We start from the raw sequence: 18,444 nt of genomic DNA on the forward strand, positions 1-18,444 counted from the left end.
ACATCTTCTACCAGCCAGCGTAACATCCACCTCCTCCCTGGAACAGGATGGAAACGTGCCACAAAGCCTGGCTTTGCCACAAGCCCTAAAGCCACCACAACTCAGTTCTCAACTAACGTGTCACAGCTCCAAGAAAAAAAGGTCCAGTTCACTCTTTACTGCTATTTCCGAGAGGACAAGAAACTGCAAGCCAAATTCTTTGTAATCGCTCTTCCTGCTACACGGCTCCCACAAGGACAGAGGTCTGTACATCTGCTCCGAGCAGACCACATCTGAAGGAAATGCATCGCCCCGACCTTTCTTCCCACTCACAAACATAAACTCACACCCACGTGGCAACAGCAACAACTGCTCAGTATGGGAAAGCAATATTAGGAAAGGGTTGAGGGTATTTTTAACCTCTTTCCATGTGATTTAGCAGCTGGATGCGATGAGAAAACCCTCCCTCGTGTTGCAGGGCTGCTCAGCGCTGAGCATCGCCACGCCGCCGGTGGGAATCACCCGCTCATGGAGCTGCCAGGTTGGTACTTGAGATAACCAAGAACAACCAAGTATTAAGCTGGAGCGCTTGTGGCTCAGCATCCAGGCCTGGATGCAATTTTGGGAGTATCCCAAAGGAAATTAGACCTGAGGGAGAACAGCCTCTCCCAAACAACGTATCACTGCAGAGCATGGACTTCCCCAGGAAGACCATGTGGCGGATGGGGGGCTTCCCAGACCCACGGCATGGGCCAGAGCGCGCCCAGATCTTCGTGTTACCTGTGGTTTGCTTCAGGAGAGCTTGCCCGTTTCTAATGGCTTGGTCCACGTTCTTCTTCCTGTTCACGATTTCCTCGTTCAAAGCCTGGAGAGAAAGACAAATGGGGGTTATCTTTCTGAGGGCAGGTCCTCGCGTCCTGCCGGCCAGAGATGCTAAAGGAGAGCACGAACTGCTCCAGCCGAGCACGGGAAGGGTGCACAGCTTGGGTGGATCTGGTGTTTGTCCAGTCACCCTTCTCCTACGGGACTTATTGGGACGTGCGGGACCCAAAGGCTCAAACCTTAGAGCAAACCCATCCCAACCCACTGGATGTGTGTTACCAAAGAACTTGCCCTTTATTAGACGTAACCTCACTCTTGAAAAGAGCTTGCAGGGCCCCCGGGGAGAGGAAGCAGACGGCTTCCTCGGTGGCCAGCCTGGCTCGGGAAGCCCACCAGGCTTTTCAAGCTCTCATTCTTGGAAACAGCATCCAGCTTTCTAAAGGCACGGGGTGGACAAGCTTGCTCAGACATTGTTCAAATGAATCATTTGAAGTTTCTCCCCCCCCCACCCCAGGAAACCCATTTTTGGGGCCACAATTATTGTTTTCAACACATGAAATCTCTTTAACACTTCTCCGAGCCTAGAAGAGAACCAGCAGCGGAACAAGCTTTGCAAAATTAAAGGCAGACCAGAAACCAAAATAAAACCAGACAAATGCAACAAAATAAACAACATAAACATGGAAGAAAATGGAAAATACCAGCTGGTCGGCATGCTGCTTCTGCAGGACGTCCCGTTTGTAATCCTTTACGGATACCGAGCCGAGCTTGTCCTCGACCTCAGCCAGCCAGTTGAGCACTTCCACCTCCTCCTCCCCAAAGAGCCGGGCGTTAGACAGCGCCTGATCCAGCAGCGCTGCCTTTCGGCAGCACCGGTCCTGGACCTCGCCGTAGCGGCTCTGCAGAGAGTCTAGTTTCTCTGCCAGCAGCCTCCGCTCAGCGGCACAGCTCAGGGAGGAGAGGGACTGCCCGACACCGACCGCCCGAGACACGTCGGCCGCGTGGCTCTCTATCTCTTCCTCTAGAGCCTGAATGCCGGGAGGACAAAATGGACAACAGAAAGGAAAATGAGTGAAAAAAATGGATAAAAACCCCCAGAAAACAACAACATAAAAGCGAAAACAGAAACAATGAATGCAACTGAAGGAATGAAGGACACACAAAACCCACCCGTGAATGGGCAAACGGCATCAAAATAAAAAAGGTTAAAGAGAAACAAGAACAGGAATGGTTTTTCTATCCAGAGCCAAATACATTTGTTGAGAGGTGTAAAGCCATCAGTTTAATATTGACCCACACCGGTGGGTTAGGGTTCACAGCCTTCTCTGTCCATAAAGCAGCTGGGATGACTCCTCCAATACTTGTTCGTGCCAAAACCCCCCTCGCCGTGGCAGAAACACCCACCTGAGTGGGACCCGCTACCAACCACCTCCACCAGCAGCTCCCGTATGGATCCTACCTTGTGCCGACTGATCTGCTGCTGGATTTTGGCAGTCTGGGTACCGATGGGCTCCGAGTTGGCCAACTTCTTCTCTGTCACCGAGAGCCAGTCCGACACAGGCTCTGTGGTTTCGTGGAACTGTTTCGCCAGGACCAGGATGTCCTCCAGCTGCTTCTGCCTAAAGTAAGGAATAAACCACTAAGGAGCAGCTCCTGTTGGAGCCAGGCAGGGGACAGGGGAGGCAGCTTTGAGTATGAGGAAGGGGGAACCAAAGCAGCCTTGTTCAGAGCAAGGTGAGACACCACGTCAGGCAAGCTGTGAAGGCAAACACTAAAATCAATGTGAAGATACTGCAAAATAAGCTTTTTTCTGCGGCTGTGCCTTTAGGGTCCAGTTCATCCCCCGGGCAAGGTGGCAGAAAGGCTCCCCCTTTGTGCTGCTTTTCTTCCTTTCCCATCACTATCTCGGAGATCCTCCGACGTGCTGAGCTTGTGCCTGGGCTCTTGGTGGCTCTTGGTGCTAAGCTTCTATTCAAAGACAGCCCAGCACCTGTACGAGTCCTAGATGGACAGTCCATCTAATTGGCGGTGATTTAAAACACTGGGAGGGTCAAATCTGGCACTCAGGAGTGACTTTATAACCTCAAATATTAGCTTATGTACCACCAAGCGACTCATAAACGAGATTCAGGCAGCAGAAAGGTGTCAACAGGATGTTGCTGCTAAAGCTAAATGTTAACGTTTAAAGGAATAAAAATAACATCCATCCCCTGCAGGGAATTTATTTAATCTGAGCTCTTCCCTGCCATTGTAAACCACCGCTATCAACTTCAGCTCCCAAACAGGCTTTGATTTCTCATGTTTTCCAGCTGTTTCCATGTTTCCAGGATGTAGCTGCAGAGAAATCTCCGCCAGCTCCCCATGTGTTGTAACCCCAAGCTCTGGGACACCGTGAATGGCAGGACAAGCCGGCCCCATGGTTTCTGGCCGCTGGGACACCCCCTCTCACCTGCCGGCCGCTCTGCCCAGCAGCCCTGCCCAGCGCCGCTCCAGGCTCTCCAGCTGCCCCACGATCTTCTCCCGATCTGCAGGCTCGGCCGACTGCGCGATCCTGCCGCCCTCCGCTTGGATCATCTCCACGGTGGCTTTGCGATCATCCAGGAGTCGCTGGAGCAGCTTCAGTGCATCAGCGGTGAAAGAAAGGAGGATAAAAGTTACCAGATGGGATCAGCAGAACCTCTTCTAGCCCTCGGAGAGATCAGATCTCTAATTGTGGCTGAAAACCATCATAAGCACGGGGCTGAGACCAAAGTCAGCCCAGTGGGACACTCTCTGCCATCAAAACCAGTTAAAAAAAAATAACAATAATATAATAATATCCTTTAACTTTTGGTCAGCCCTGAAGTGGTCAGGCAGTTGGACTAGGCGATCATTGTAGGTCCATTCCAACTGAAATATCCTATCCTATCCTATCCTAAAAGAGATTCAAAGCACTTCAGTGCCAGAGAAATTTTCGGAGGTTTCCCCATCACCCCTTCAAACTTATCAAGATCAAGTCTTTTAACTTCCCCTTTAAATAAATTTCCCCTTCAAAGTCTCAAGATGTCAGATCAAGCCATGGTAGGAATTAATTTCTAAAATGTTTTACCATGACCACACTTGAACTTTCATCCGCCCGCTCGCTGGGGCAGGCGCCGACCCAGGCTGTTATCTCTGCAAACACCGGCACGCCTCGGGTCGCTTCTTACCGTTTGTACATTCGTTTTGTCCAAATACCCAAACCGGTACCTACAACGCCAGCTTGCTCCTGACGCAGCAGAATTACCAGCAGCACAAACAAAACTTAAGGCTGGAAAAACACGGCCGACCAGCAAAACCAGCAGCAAACTTCAAGAGGCAGTGGGACAATAAAGTAACGCTGGCGACTTAGACGATGGAGATAGCGAGCGCGGGCAAACGAACTGCCTGTTTATTACATGAGGATGTGGGGAACCAGTAGAAGAGCCACCAAGAGAGGAGCAGGCTTGTCTATGTCCCAGATACGCCTTATCTGTTACAGCCGGACCCCCCAAAATATTGTCTGCCTGTCCAGAGCTCCCCCTCCCATCAAGCCAACCCTTACCCTGCGCTTGCTCACCTTCTGCTCCTGGATCTGGGCTTTCACCACCTTGTACTCTGCGGAGGGAGGTTTCTGGTTGGAGATGAGCTCCTCAGTGTCCGCCAGCCAGCTCAGCAACGGCTCCAAGGCGTCCTGAAACTTCCCGCAGTGCAACAGGGCCTCTTGCAGCTGGGCAACTCTTTGGGCCACCTGCACCCCAAACACAACCCCACTGCACGGTCAGGCTGGTGACGCATCGACGCCGGAGCCACAGTTCCCTGTTGGTGACTCCCTTCTTCTACCAGACCCCAACCGGGCCAAGAGAAGCCAGTTATAGCCCCTCCCCACGCTCTCACCTTCTTGTTGAGGGTGTTCCAGCGGGTGTTGATTTCTTCCATGTCATGCTCCAGCCCTTGGACGTCACAGTTTTTCCCGGCGCTTTGTATGAGTCCTTGACCAACTCCATTGACTTGCTGTAGTTTTAGCTGGAGAGGATCCACTTGCTCCTTCTGGAACAGCTGGGGATGGGAAGGGTGTGAGAGAAAAGGTATTTATAACCCTGCTCTTACAGCCCCTCCGTCAGGCAGTAGATACAACAGGCTTTCTTCTCTAGAGAAGACGCAGTAGCTATTTGCAGTGATTTTATTTGAGTTGTGCAAGTTTGTCTAAACTCCTCCCTCGCCTTGACCCAGTAACACGTCGCAGGCGCTCGCTGGTGTGGAGCACAGCTCAGGAGCTACATGCATCCACCTCTGCTTTTAAATGGGTAAATCCCCTTTTTCCAAGCACTGGAGGGAGGTGAAGAGAGCAAATCGGGGAAGAAATGAGAACATCGGCTCTGGTCAGCCACCAGCTTGGGAAATAATGCTGCTGGGGAAAAACCCAAAGCAATTCTCACAGTGATGCTATTGAGAACGGAGACCTGACATCACATGAGTGTTGTTAACCACAAAATTACAGACACCGAGAAGCTAGCTGTATTTCGAAAGACAAAGGCAACAGGCAATTAATGTGCTAGTCGTTTACCGCACCGCATATTTGGCATGGTCCTGCCTGGGAATCCTGTGGGGAAAAGCTTTTTAAACCAAAAACCATTTGATAGGGAAGGGGGAGGAGAGCGAATGAAGCTCCCCATTGTAAAGAGAAGCAGCAGGGAAAATCCTGTTTCCGCCAAGGAGATAAGCGCTCTTTATCAGAGCCGTGGATCTGCTGTAACCACCCGTGCACCGTCCCTCCCCGGCGCTGCTGGTGCGGCCGCACAGCCCGGTCCCGTGGGACGAGGCTGCTGCTTCCCCATGGCGAATAGCAAAAGTCCCGCCAAAAAAGGGAGCGGAGTCCTTCATCGCTTGCCCTGGTCCCTTGGGCCACGAGCCCATCCAGAGCACGGGTCACCCCGCACCCAGCGCTGGGCAGGATCGGAGCCCTCGGCCCTGTCGCAATATTTTCTCTTTGGAAAGCGGAGGGGTGGCAGCCAGCCGCCTGCTTTCTCAAGCATGCCTCCTCCTCACGCGCCCGAGAATATACGGACATCACCGGCACCCAAAAATTCCGGCTCGGATGCCAGATCTCTCCTAGCAGAGCAGAAGCTCATGGATGGCACCCCGGACCTGGCAATCGCTTTGCCTCCGCAGGAACACAGGGCAGGCAAAAAAACCCCCAAACACACCGAAACCCCCAAACACACACACCAAAAGTTCCCAGCCTGAGCGAGAGGGGCTGCCTTAACTTTCTTTGCCCCGTTTTCAAAGAAAAAGCCATTCCTTCCCGTCGGAGCTCAACTACAGGAGGGCAGGGAGGTACCACTCCAGGACACGAAGCGAAGGGTGTGTGGGCAGACATTGTCCAGAGCTGTTTGCTCAGGGAGAATTATGCCACGGTTACAAGAATTAAACGGTGACGTGAAATCACTGATTCCCTGGCCGCTTCTCCGGTTACTGTTTATAGATGGAGTTGGCTGTTAGAGCAGCCAAACCCACGAAAGGACCAGGCTGATAAGTCTGGCACGTCGGGCTGGGGCCGAGCCCTCCGCACGCTGCGAAAACAAACTCCGGGGATTCGAAGCAGACGGGCAGGGAGGGAGCCCCGCAGAAAACCCGGCCGTCAGACCACGGTCCCCGCAACGCAGGAATCGGCACAGCCACCAGAGCTTATTATAAAAAGATAATCACACTAATGGCCTGAGGAGCGAGCATGTCGAACACGCTTGTTTTTCCTCTGCTCGTGAAAGATCCCAGCGATTTAAGTTCATTAACCTGGCGGTGACTCAGCTTTGAAACAAATATTGAAGGTACACCCTTTGCTGGGCAGGGAGAGGCGCAGAGCGAGGTGTCCTGCCCGGGCGAAGCGGCTGGACAGACAACTTGGCGAGCAGAAGGAGATCTGCTCCACCACTCCTCCTCCTGGCTCCCAGAAACACTTCCCAAAGCATCCCCTCGATTTCTGCTTCCCTCATCTCCCTCCTTAACCCCACTGCTGCCGAACGCAGAGCCCGGCCCCGCGCTGGGGAAGAGAAGAACCGGCACTGCCCCGGTGCAGACCTGGAGCTGCCAACACCTTCATCAGCGTTTGAGGAAGGGGAAGATTTATGGGGTTACCCATCAGAGGTGCCACAGGCAAAATAAGGGTCCCACCAGCAAGGACACCCTGACACCAAAGCAGCGAATTTCAGACAACAGACATAAAAAGGCAAGAACCCAACGGCTCCTCTTCCTCGCCAAGGTCCCCACCGGGTGCCCCAGCCCGCGCTCACGTGGCTCCCCCAATGCAAAAGCACCTCGCCAAGCCCCTCCACGTGCATTTCTCAAACGCCTGGCACGGCCCAAAGGATGAGTAATTGCTACCGAATCGGGATTTTCGGCGCTGACTAACTTCTGATGTCTCCTTAGTGATATTTCTCCTAATCCAGATGGCAGTAAATCAGCGCTCGGCTGTGGGAACTCCACCACCGAGGTCTCTCCAGGAGAAAGCCACTAGCACAGCACGGGAAAGCAAATCCCCAAATGCCAGAGAGAATTTGAGCCCCTTCCCACGCGCGTTCAGAGCCTCAGCACCTCATGGCTCGCTTAAAAAGCTACAGAAAGTGGTGACTGCACTGGACAGGAATTATTCGCACTTAACTTGTTTTACAGGATTCTCTCTTCTGATACATTTTCTGCTTCAAAGACGGGAAGCACCCCGCCAAGATCGGGCGAGAAGGTTTTTCTGAAGTCTGTGATTTACATCTGAGTGACCATAACATACTTTAATAAGCCGAAAAAGTTTAAGACAATAGTTTAGGTCATCAAGCAGCGACAGTCTTTTGCCTCTCCTACTTATAAAAATGCGCAATTCACCCCACAAACCCCCCGAAACTTTTTGCCTGCCAAATTCAAGCCAAACTAGGAGAGAGAAGGCTGTTTGAAAGCCTGAGCCCCGTGGCCATGCGTTACAGAGCAGGCTCCCATCTCCCACCCACCCCTCAAGTGCAAAATAAAGTGATTTCTGCGCCTGAGCCACAAATACCTCGTTATCTGGAACGAATCCATCTGGTAGAGCAGGAGGCCCTTCTGCAACGAGAGCGGTGCCAGGAGGTCCCTCCGTGCCCGCGGGCACCTCTCCCTCGCCGGGTGTCGGGGAAGGGGCACCCCCGGGGCTGGGGGGACGGAGGGTGTCCCCCAGCATGGCCCCAGGGAGGGTTTGTGCGGTGGGTGCCGCGGCGGAGGGTGCACCCAGCAACTCTGGGGTGGTGGGACCCTCCCAGGGGGGTGGGAAGGCAGAGAGGGGACCCTCCAAGCCCAGCGGCACAGAGGCACTGTCCCACGCTGCCACCTCTGCTGCAGGTGCTGTCACAATGGGGTCATCCTCCAAAGCCAGCGCTTCGGTGGATAGGGGCTCCAGGATGGGCAGCACAACCATGTTGGTACAGCCATCTGTATCCCCCAAGGCCACTGCTGGCCCCCCTGCTGTCAGTGGTGCAGGGCCACCACCGAGATCCCTGACACCGGAGACAAACGGGTCGGCCGCTTGTGGTGGCACAGTGGCAAGAGGCACATCAGCAAATGGTGGTGGGGCATCCAGAAGCTCTTCCACCACCAAGGGCATGGCAGTAGTGGTGGCATCTGGAGGTAGGTGCTCGATAGACAGTTCCTCAGCATCCATGGTAGGATCCCCAGTGGCTGGTGATGTCTCCTGAGCCTGGGGTTCTGGGACAGCCACATCTCCTCGTGCTGGCAGGTCGGCTGGAGCAGAGAGCCCCCCGACATCCCACGGCATGGCATCGGTAGCAGGGTGCCCCACAACGGGCGATGTGCAGGGAAGGTCTTCTGGGGCGGCTGGGCTGGCAGCACGTGAGACCCCCTCACCCAGCACCATGGTATGGCACTGTGCCACTGGCCGGTCCTCCCAGCTGCTGACAAAAAGCAAGTCCAGGTCTCCTGGCTGCAGGATGGCTGCTGGTGCCTCCCCATGTGTGACAGCCACCTCCACAGGGGACCCCTCGGCATGGGCAGCCCCTTCCAGAGCCAGGCCCTGGCCCACAGGAACTTTTTCCCATGGGAGGTCCTCAACAGGTGCTGGGGACATCACCGGAGGCTCCGAGCCCAGCTCTGATGCAGAGCCGGCATGGAAAGGTGGCAGAGAATCAGAATGAGCATCCCCACTTTCTGCTGGATGAGCCTGGCCCTCAGCTCCATCACTCTCTGATCCCAAATCTGTGGCTTCATCCTCAGAAACCAGTTCTGGGACTTCCCAGTTGGCAAGTTCAGTCCTTCTAGGCAGAAGGTGATGGGTCCCAAATGGATCCGTGCCCTCAATACTGGCCTCGCTGTGCTGCGGGGGAGACCCCAGCTCCTCCACCATTGCGTCAGGAGCTGGGAGCTGGCAGGGGGACATCCCAGCCGGGGACACTTGGCCAGGACAGGCGTCCTCGGGAAGCTGCGATACTCCACCATCAGGGACCAACAAGTCTTGGTTATCTTTACCCCACCCCACTGGAGCGCTGGGGTAACCAGCTCCCTCAAAGCAAGAAGCTGGATATGAGCCTGTCTCAGGAGATGGTATCCCACCAGCCACCAGCACGGCCACCACACAACTCTCCAGGAGCTCCGGGTCCACCAGCGGGTCAGGTTCATCCTCCTCCACTGGTGCCGGAGAGCACTGCTGGAGGGAGCCTGGCCCTGCTGTGGCCACGGGGCTGGGTGAGGCCCCTCCATCCGAGTCTGTCGGGGTGACGGCTGAGGTGTCCCTTTCTGAGAAGGGCTCTGTCGCCGGCTCCAGCATGCTCAGCACCTGTGAGCTGCAGGTGACATCAAAGTCCTCCAGATCCGACACCACGGCAGAGTCGGAAGCGCTGATGTCCAAAGGGCCCCTGAGCTGACATGCTTTGACTGGTGCCCCGGCCAGTTTGGCCAAATCTGGGTCCAGCCCCTCTGAGTCCATCGGGGAGACCTGAACCTCTGGGCAGCCGGGGACGGCCCCATCGCCCTCGTCCTCATTCAGGCACTGCTCTTCCAGCTCCAGGAACATCTGCACTGAGTCCGTGTCAGACAAGTCAGGGTCCGCAGGGCTGGGCGAGCGCTCCGAACCCGGAGCAAAGTCCTCAGCCTCGCACTGCACCGCCACGTCCTCGGTACAGCATGCGCTGCCGGCACCCCCGGGGGACGCGCAGGACCGGGAGGTCCCCAGGCTGGGGGCAAAGCCATCCGCTGGAGCAGCACATTGTTCCCTTTCTTCAGAAATATCTGCCAAGCAACAGCTCTTCTTCTCCTCTGCCACCAGAACAGCCTTTCCTCTCTCTGACAGCGTCGCTTCCTCCCACTCCTCCATCATCACCCAGCGCTCGTCCTCCTCAAATCTCAGCTCAGACTCCGTTTTCTCCCTGAGATTGGAGGTGATGAGAATATCCAGTCCCGCATCCAGCAGCTCTTCGCTAAGGCACGGAGAGAGGTTGACGTTCTCCACCGTACAGTCCGACTCGGAGGCCTCCAGGGTCTCCTGGTGCCCATCGCTGAGGCTTCCCTTGATGAAATTCTTCCTGGCTCGTGGCCAGGTGGCACTGGGGAGCCGGCGAGCCCTGGCCAGGTCCCCAGCATGACCGCGGCCATCACTGGCATTCAGCAGGGCCTGTCGCTCATCCCGGGGACCGCCGTAGCCATCTGCGCCGAACTGCTTGGCTGTCAGAGCCTCTGAAGTGCCGGATGACTTGGATACGTGCTCCAAGGTGAGAGACTCGGACATGGGCTCGCCGTGGTCAGGCTGGCCCGGGCACTCAGTGAGCATGGCACTCGACTCCCGCTTATCCCGCAGGGAAGGGTTGGAGGCACCTGCTTCCGACACCTCGCTCAGCGAAGCCCCCATCCTTTCTGCAAATTCAGTGAAGTTCGGTGGCATGAATGATTTCCACGACCGACGGTTGACATTCTCCTTCCTCTCGGGGTTTGGTCGTCTCCTCGGTGGAGCTGGCGCTGGTTTGGAGACGTCGCTGCTGAGCTTCAGCGCATCAAAGATGACTCGCTCGTCCAACTTCTTCGTTTCTGGTGGCCGGGACTCAAAGACATTGGCAGCTCCCAGAGTCCCGTTGCTGGATATGGTGCTGCTGTCCCCCTTGCCGAGGGTGCTCTTGGAAAGCTGGTTGAGCTTCGATCCCTGATCGATTTGCTCGTTAATTCTCATTGTGTCGTATATCGACCTCTGGGGCACGTAGCAATCCTCTATATAACCATCCTCCTCCTCACCCTTCCCCAGGCAAGTGCGGTTCTGCCGTAAACAGTCTGGCCGGCTCAGTGGTTTGCCCATGCTCTCGTCCTTACAGATGACGAAACTGCCCCGGCAACCTTTCGCCCGCCACCGCAGGAAGCATCACAGGGCCAGCAGGTCCCAAATCCGCCGTGGCAGACCCGAATCCCAAAGCGGCGATGCTACAGGGACGGGAGGGTGCGCTCAGCAGCCCGACTGGCCGTCCCGAGCAATGCAACAACCCATCTCATCCCCCCGACACCCCTAAAAAAACCCCCATCCATCAGCAAAAACCATCCAAATCCGGCAGCTTTGATAAAATATTCCCAAGCGCCGTTTGCGACCGAAACAGCACAAGAGTTCGAAGCTCTTAAATTATCCCGTCTGTCCTTTTTTAATAACAAAGGCACTGCTTGTCCCGGCTGCTCACGTATCGCAGCCCGAGCGGCGAGCGGCTCCTCGCATTTTCTGCCCAGCTCCCAGTCCCGTAAAAGTCCAGCTGGTCTGAATTAGCCTCTCCCCCCGACTCTCGTGTTTTCATTTGAACTGAGCTTGTCAGCGGATATTCGTGCAAGTTTAAACACAGGAAGTTCTTCATTCAGGGCAAACTCAGAGGTTTCCTGTCTCCAAAACATGATGGCATTGTTGTTCCCGTCACCCCGCCGCGATGCTTGGGGTCACCGACAGCCACCGAACCCCCCCAAAATCCAGCCGGTTGCCGTGCGGCACTCGGGGCCCGCCGCGGAGTCCTGCAGCGCCGGAGGAAGGCTGCTGGGTCTCGGCGCTTTTTTTTTTTTTTCTCTTTCTCCCCAAGAAAAAAAAAAAAATTGGCTGGAAAACGCATCCAAAAATGGCAAAGGGGACGGAGCGGCACGAAATCCCCCAAGTTGCCGGGAGCCGACGGGGGAAAACGGTGAGCAGCCGCGACCGGAGGCTGCTGCTGCTGCTGCTTCTTCCTCCTCCTCCTCCCGGCCCCTCTCGCACTAACTTTCCCGGCGGCCGGTGTCGGGCTGCGGCGGCTCCGCGCCACCGGGCGGCCCGGCCATGGCGGGGGGGCGGCGAGGAGGGCGCGAGGGCCGGTGGCCGCGGCGAGAGGGGACACACGGACAGACACAGAGACGGCGGGGCCGCCCTCCCCTTCCCCGCCGCGCTCCCCCCCACCCCCCCTCCGTGCGCGGCTCAGCGGCCGGGCCGGGGGCGGGGGGGTCCGCGTCGCCCCCGCGGGCAGCCCCCGGCCGGCGCGGCGGGATGCATGGCGCGCCCGGGCTGCTGCTGCCGCCGCCGCCTTCCTCCTCCTCCTCCTCCTCCTTCTCCTCCTCCTCCTCCTTCTTCTCCTCCTTCTCCTTCTCCTCCGCCGCCGCCGCCCGTTCTCCTTCCCGCCGGCGGAACAAAAGGCCGAGCCGCGCAGGCCGCCGCACGCCCCGGCCCCGCCGCCGCCGCCAGCAGCACCGGGCTCCCGCGGAGCTGCCAGCCCCGGCGGAGGGCGGGGGGGAGGCGGGGGCGGCACCGCGGGGCGGAGCGGGGCGGGAGCAAGCGGGGGCCGCCCCCTCCCCGGCCGCCGCGGGCCCTTCCACCCCCTCCCCGATCCCCCCCCATCACCGGCACCGGGATACCGGAGCCCGACACGGAGGGGTGGTGGAGAGGAGGTGCCGGGGGGGGGGGTCTCCGCGGCCGGCGGCAGCCCCGGGGCTGCCCCCTTCCCCGCCCCGCCGGGGCTGGCCCCTCCTCCGGGGGGAGGCGGCAGCCCCCGACAAAGAGCAGCAACGCCCTGGCTCGGCGGCGGCGGCGGCTCCGGCTCCCCCCGCGCACCGGCCCCGCTCCCCCGGCCCTTTGTCCGCCCCCGGCCCCGGGTTTTCCCCCCCATCCGGCGTCTCCCCGCGCTGGGAGGGGACCTGGCCATCCTTCCCCCTCCCCCGGGTCCCCCTCACGCCCACCCCTGCACAAAGAACCGAGTTATTAAATCACCGAAAAAAACAACCCACCACCTCAAAACCCCAAAGTACCATTCTTTTGCCTTTTTTTTCCACGAAGCTGCATCGCTCTGCCAGCACTCCCCAAAAACCCACCCACAACTTCCCACTGGCACGGCTCGCTGGCGCCTTTCCCTAGAAACAAATTATTACAGCCCCAACCTTGGGCCAGCATCGCTCTCCCCCCACCCTATCACCCTCTTTTTAACCCCCCCGACCCTTGGATTTCAGAGATGGGGGGCCATTTGGAGCGGCTGCTGCGGGGCTGGGAGAGGGAGGCAGCCTGGGCGCATGAATCACTGCTGCGAAGTGATGCTGAGGGAAGTCACAGACTTGGGAGAGAAAACAGGAGGGCTTGGAACAGCCTCCACGCATCTCCAGGCAACAACCCGCCCCACCAGCCGCCCGGCCTGCTACTCCGGGCAGGAATGACAGCGTCGGGATGAAAACACGGGAGGCAGGTGCTTTATACATCAAAGCGTGCACCGTGTACCCCAATATTGCTAGTGCCGGGAGACGGTGGCCACCAGCTGCATCTTCCTGCCTGGCCATGGCCATGTTACAGCCCAGAGGTTGAAGCCAAGGGAGAGATGAAAAGCCTGATTTTTTTGGATGCGCTGCAGGTGCCTGCTGGCTCCGGAAACACTGGGGCTTGGCCAAGGTCATGGCACGGCTGCGGTGGGAGCCTGGCGTCCCCGTCCCCAAGCCCTCAGGGTCCCCACGTGCCCCGTCCCCGACTGTACATGCAGCAGCTCCAGCACTGCATTCCCAAAGGGGTTTTTTCCCTTCAGAGAGATGGAAAAGGACATTTTGTGGAAGGCAAGGGTTCAGGGCTATGGACGAGAAACACCCATTAAATGGCCTCAAGTGCTTGGCAGGGCTGGTTGCACACCGCGAAATCTTTGGAAACCCCTTTTCTTATTTCCATCATTAAATATGACCAAGGAAAAGAGACGGAGGAGGAAAAGAGGTGACCTGGGAGGGGTGAAGGAGCAGCCCCCCCAGCATCCCCACACTGCAGCCCCCAGCACCCCCTTTGCCCATCCACGGCTGTCCGCTCCACGTCCCCCTGAGCCCTCCTGGAGGGACAGACGGATGGTGAGGGCTGGCCCCGCAGCCTCCTCCGTCCCTGGCTGCCAGCGCTGCAAGAGTGTCCCAAAGCCCAGATTTTTATACTTGGTGGGGGACACCCCAGCTCTCAGGCCATGTTATTAATCCAGCGCAGCTGAATCAACACGAGAAGGACAGCCACGCCGTGCCAGTGCTCCGGCAAAGCTGCCCCCGGCTCCCCTGCTACCACCTTGGCTGGGAGCTGGCGGAGCAGGACCGTTACTGCTCCGGGGCCCCTCCATAAGGAATCCCAGGCATCCGGGCTGGGGCGCGGGAGGCTTTTTGTTCCACTGCGAAGAAGGAACGATCTCGACGTGGAGCTGCGTTTCACAGCCAGAAATTCTTTTCCCATTTCCTCACCGAGTCACGTGCCAGAAGCAAGCCAAGTCTTCCTCCAACACATCCCCCCCCACCCCGTCTCTAAAACCATTAGGAAGATATTCGGCAAGTACTAAAGCCAATTAAAAACCTGCTGTGCCTGGCCCGAAGATCCCAGCCAGAGCTCTTGCAGGTTCCCCAAGTCATGGCTTTAAGCCACCAAGTGCCACCCCAGTGATGGGGACAGAAGCCGAAGGGTGCTGGGAATTGCAGCTTCAGGGCTTTGCTCGAGCTTTGCGTTGGTGCGAGGGAAGGACAGGGCAGGACGTGAAGGTCCTGGCTGAATTTTTATCCTTTTGGGTGTCTCTGAGTGGCTCCGGCATGTGGAGCCCTGCCAACAGCAAGCGCTGGGACTGAAATAAAGGGCTGAGAGAGCTTCAGAGCCACAGCTCCGAGCTCGGGAGAGCACGTCTGCTCACTTGGCAGCTTATCGGACCTGCGGCGTGGTGGCGATGGGCAGAACGGACCACAGGACCCTTCATCTGGCTTCTCTTCAGTCACCAAACCTCCTCTCTCCTGCTCCGTTACCAGTACATTTTGGCCAAACCCAAGTTGGGGACCATGGCTCGGGCGCTGGGGTGCCCGTGCTCCAGCAGCCAACTCACCATGGGGCAAGGACCAAACAGCTCTATTAAGGGCCGTCACCCAGCCCAGCCCCGCTTGTCACCCAGAGCCACCACGCACCATCCGACGGCCATGTCCTGCAGATAAAGATCCCCAGCTAAAACCCGCCCGGAGGTTTTTCCAGGCTTGCTCCAAGTAGGAGCATCCCCATTTATCTCCTGGATCTGTAGGTTTCAAGCTTTCCTCATATGGCCACCGGCCCCGGAGCGCGAGGACGCGTGCCTTCCCCGTCACGGGTGATGTCACCCTGTTTACGACTGCATTACATCCTGCCCGCCGCTGCCGCCACTGTTTACATGGGAAAGCAGTATTTGGAAACTAATATATTTTTAGCTTTCTTTTAATGCATCTCAGCAGCTGGAAATGAGGGACCTGCATTATGTGACAAGCAAGAGAGCCCAGAGACAGCTCAAGATCTCTGATGGACACGTCACTAATGAGCCCAAGGTACAACCAAGGGCCTCCTTCATCCTCAAAGCTCCTTTAATCTTCACCTTGGTGCCCTCCTGCCCTGGGCAGTGCAGCACCCGCTCGCCCAGCCCGGCCCAGGCAGGGCAGCTCCTGCCTTTGCACCATGAGCTTTGTCCCTACAGGTCTTGCTGACCTTGTCCCCCACGTCTCCAGGTCTGGCTCCATGAGGGTCACCGTGTCCCCCATATCTGACTGCGTGAGGGTCACCGAGCCGGTGGCAGCAGGAGGGACCGCTGGGTTGGGACACGGTGGCATGTCCAAGGAAGGCAGAGGGGACAAACCCAAGTGCCTCCAGCCCGATGGTGGGTTTCAGCCTCCCCCAGACACCGCCATAAAAGCACAAAGCCAAATCACGCACACCCAAAATCTGCCTTAGAAACCGCTTTTTAGGTTTCGCTGGGATTTTTACTGGAGGATTCACGTTTTTTAAAGCCTTTGCTGCAATTGTGGGAAGGTCTGAGGGTTTTCTTTATCTCCCTTTCAGTGCTGTTGCTCTCCTAAACGCGCTCCTTTTGCCAAATCTTTGCGATGGCTGCTTCGGCGCCGCGTGGGCAAGCCCTGAGCTCCCAGCCTGATCCAACAGCACTCGGGCTAATCCCATCCCACCGTGCCGGGCCGGGGGCTCCCTCATCCCTGCACCTTACAGCTGACTTCCAACCGATTTCATGTCAGGCCGCTGCCACCACGCAAACCCTCTCTTCGGAGGCTGTGGGTGACGCAGGGAGCCTTTCCATCAGTGATTTGCAACCTGTAGCCTGTTAATTCGGGACTTTACTCTGCAGGGCTGTGGGAGGTAATCTCGGTTGGCTCCATGAGGGTCAGCACCTCCACTGGAAAAGTTTTAGAAAGTGTTTAAAAACCAAACTCGCAGAGAAATGTTCTGCAGTTTGGATGTACAGATGCAGGGAGCACTGCATTTTTAAATTTATTTTATTTTTCCGAGGCTGCAGGAGCTGCACCATAGCGCTTTCCCTGCAAGGCAGCTAATATAGATGTTGGTATAAATAATTCTCCTGAATAAAGCCTGGAGCCCTTGTGTTACGGCAGCGCTGAGGCACAGCCCCACACCGTGGCATTCGGTGCTCGATTGCTGTGGAGCCTGGGACCCCGTCTGCGCACACAGAGCACCCCGGAACAGCCCAGGAGCAACCCAGGCTGGGACTGGGAGCGAAGGGTAGAGCATACGGGGTGGTGGGTCCTTGGGGCTGGGGGCTTAGCTGGGCACAGGAGGTACAACCTCCAGAAATGCCCATTTTTGTCCTCTTCTCCCCAGTTTTCCTGCAAATCCCGCTCCGTGCCTGTCAGGCTTTGCTCTGGTGCTACACGAGGGTGGATGGAGCACCCTGGGCTCCCCGGCCATCCCGCTGCATGATGCCAGTGTCCCAGCACCCGTGGGCACAATGCTGCCACCCCCCTGCCCACCCCGGGGAAATGGAAAACCGCTGAAGCCGCTCCTCACCCGGTCTCAGAGTAACGGGGGAGAGCAGGGAGCTCCGAGGGAGGGGGTGATTAATAAACTGCTCTGGAGGCTCTTTAGGAAGTGAGGTAAGTGCATTATCACCCAGAGAATCCTCTGGATGGGAGACATTTTAAACCACTCCTTCGCCAGAAGAACTGGCAATTGTTCTTGAGACGCTGCGGTGACTAATCCCAGCCCGAGCCCTTCCCCAGAGAAGCCCCCGTCTGCTCCAGAGCCAGTGGCCACAGTCACTCCCTTCTCCGGTGGCCAACGGTGACTCGCTGGGATGCTGCGGGTGATGGGAAAGTCCCGTGCTCGCTCCACCACGCACTTCCCCATGGATCCCCCCTCCATGGCCGCGTCCCGCCGGGCTCCTCTCCCTCCTCTGCCCAGCCCTTGCAGACAAAAAGCTTCCCATCTCCTCCTCCCTCAGATCCTCAGCTCTCCCGGCCTTATGCAGAGCCGGTATTTTTAGCATCTCCTGGAAACACTGCGAAGTGTCACCACCACCAGCTAACGAGCGCTCCTGTGAGAGGACATTCCTACGGCCGTCTCCCCCGGCGGAGACCTGGCAGGATCACCGAAGCATCTGCAAGTGGGTGGCTTTGGAGGCAGCGGCCCAAGCCGGCACCTGAAAGGGACTGTTTGATCACAGCCCAATTGTTTTACAGTCAAGAAAAGTTAAAAAAAAAAAAAGCCTCGCTATGAATGGGTGGCTCTCAGCAGCTCTTGGATTAACTCAATGTTGTTCTGGGCTCACTGGGGATCAGGGAAGTGCCTGTGCCTCCGCCTGCCGCTGACAAGTCAAGGTCAAAACCCATCGGTGCCTCAACGATGAAGAAGCACACACCGGCGAGGCTCCCTTCAGAGCTCCGGGGGTGCCTTTGCTCTTCCCTTCTTTATTTATTTCCAAGGAACGAGGAAGCTTCAGGGGCCACTCGTGCTCAAGAGCCTCTTGTGCAAACATGTTTATTTACAACACCCCCAGACGAGCAGGTTGGAAGTGCAGCCAACACCGCCGAGGCTCTGCAGCTCTGCTCGGGCCACCCGCCCCAGCCGGCTTCGGTGACAGCCCCGGCACAGCCCGCGCTTATCACCCCCCATTTATCATCCTCCTCTCCAACGAGGGGAGATGGTGCCTTTAAGGCAGCTTAACAGCTGTCAGAGAGGAGGCATTTTTGCGTGTGTTGCTGATGCTGAAAATACTAGCCAGAGATACTTTAAGTAGGTCTGGAAAGTGTTCAACGAGAAGACACGGTGGTGCAGCCTGTCCCCGCTCCCAACCCAGTCCCACCCAGCTGCTCCCAACTGGACGACTGTCGGGAGCCGCACGCATTCCTCTGGGGGCACAGAAGGGTTAAAAATACCCTCGGCCAGGCTGG

The 18,444-nt window shown here is 57.2% G+C and overlaps 1 protein-coding gene across 17 annotated transcripts in view; it reads right to left on the minus strand.

The window, feature by feature from the left end:
- MACF1 (microtubule actin crosslinking factor 1) overlaps positions 1–18,444 on the minus strand; it is a 148,819-nt gene that overhangs the window by 29,871 nt on the left and 100,504 nt on the right. For 15 of the 17 annotated variants that reach the window (XM_063356213.1, XM_063356212.1, XM_063356215.1 and 12 more), the window contains 6 exons: positions 4,696–4,857; positions 4,379–4,549; positions 3,251–3,417; positions 2,261–2,420; positions 1,503–1,829; positions 760–844 (listed from right to left, as the gene is read on the minus strand). In XM_063356213.1, the coding sequence (XP_063212283.1) occupies positions 760–844; positions 1,503–1,829; positions 2,261–2,420; positions 3,251–3,417; positions 4,379–4,549; positions 4,696–4,857 (1,072 nt within the window). The remainder of the gene's footprint in view (positions 1–759; positions 845–1,502; positions 1,830–2,260; positions 2,421–3,250; positions 3,418–4,378; positions 4,550–4,695; positions 4,858–18,444) is intronic. The other 2 variants (XM_063356214.1, XM_063356204.1) reach the window with 1 other exon arrangement.

The sequence above is a fragment of the Chroicocephalus ridibundus genome, chromosome 19 (genome assembly GCF_963924245.1).
Source record: "Chroicocephalus ridibundus chromosome 19, bChrRid1.1, whole genome shotgun sequence".
NCBI classification, from domain to species: Eukaryota; Metazoa; Chordata; class Aves; order Charadriiformes; family Laridae; genus Chroicocephalus; species Chroicocephalus ridibundus.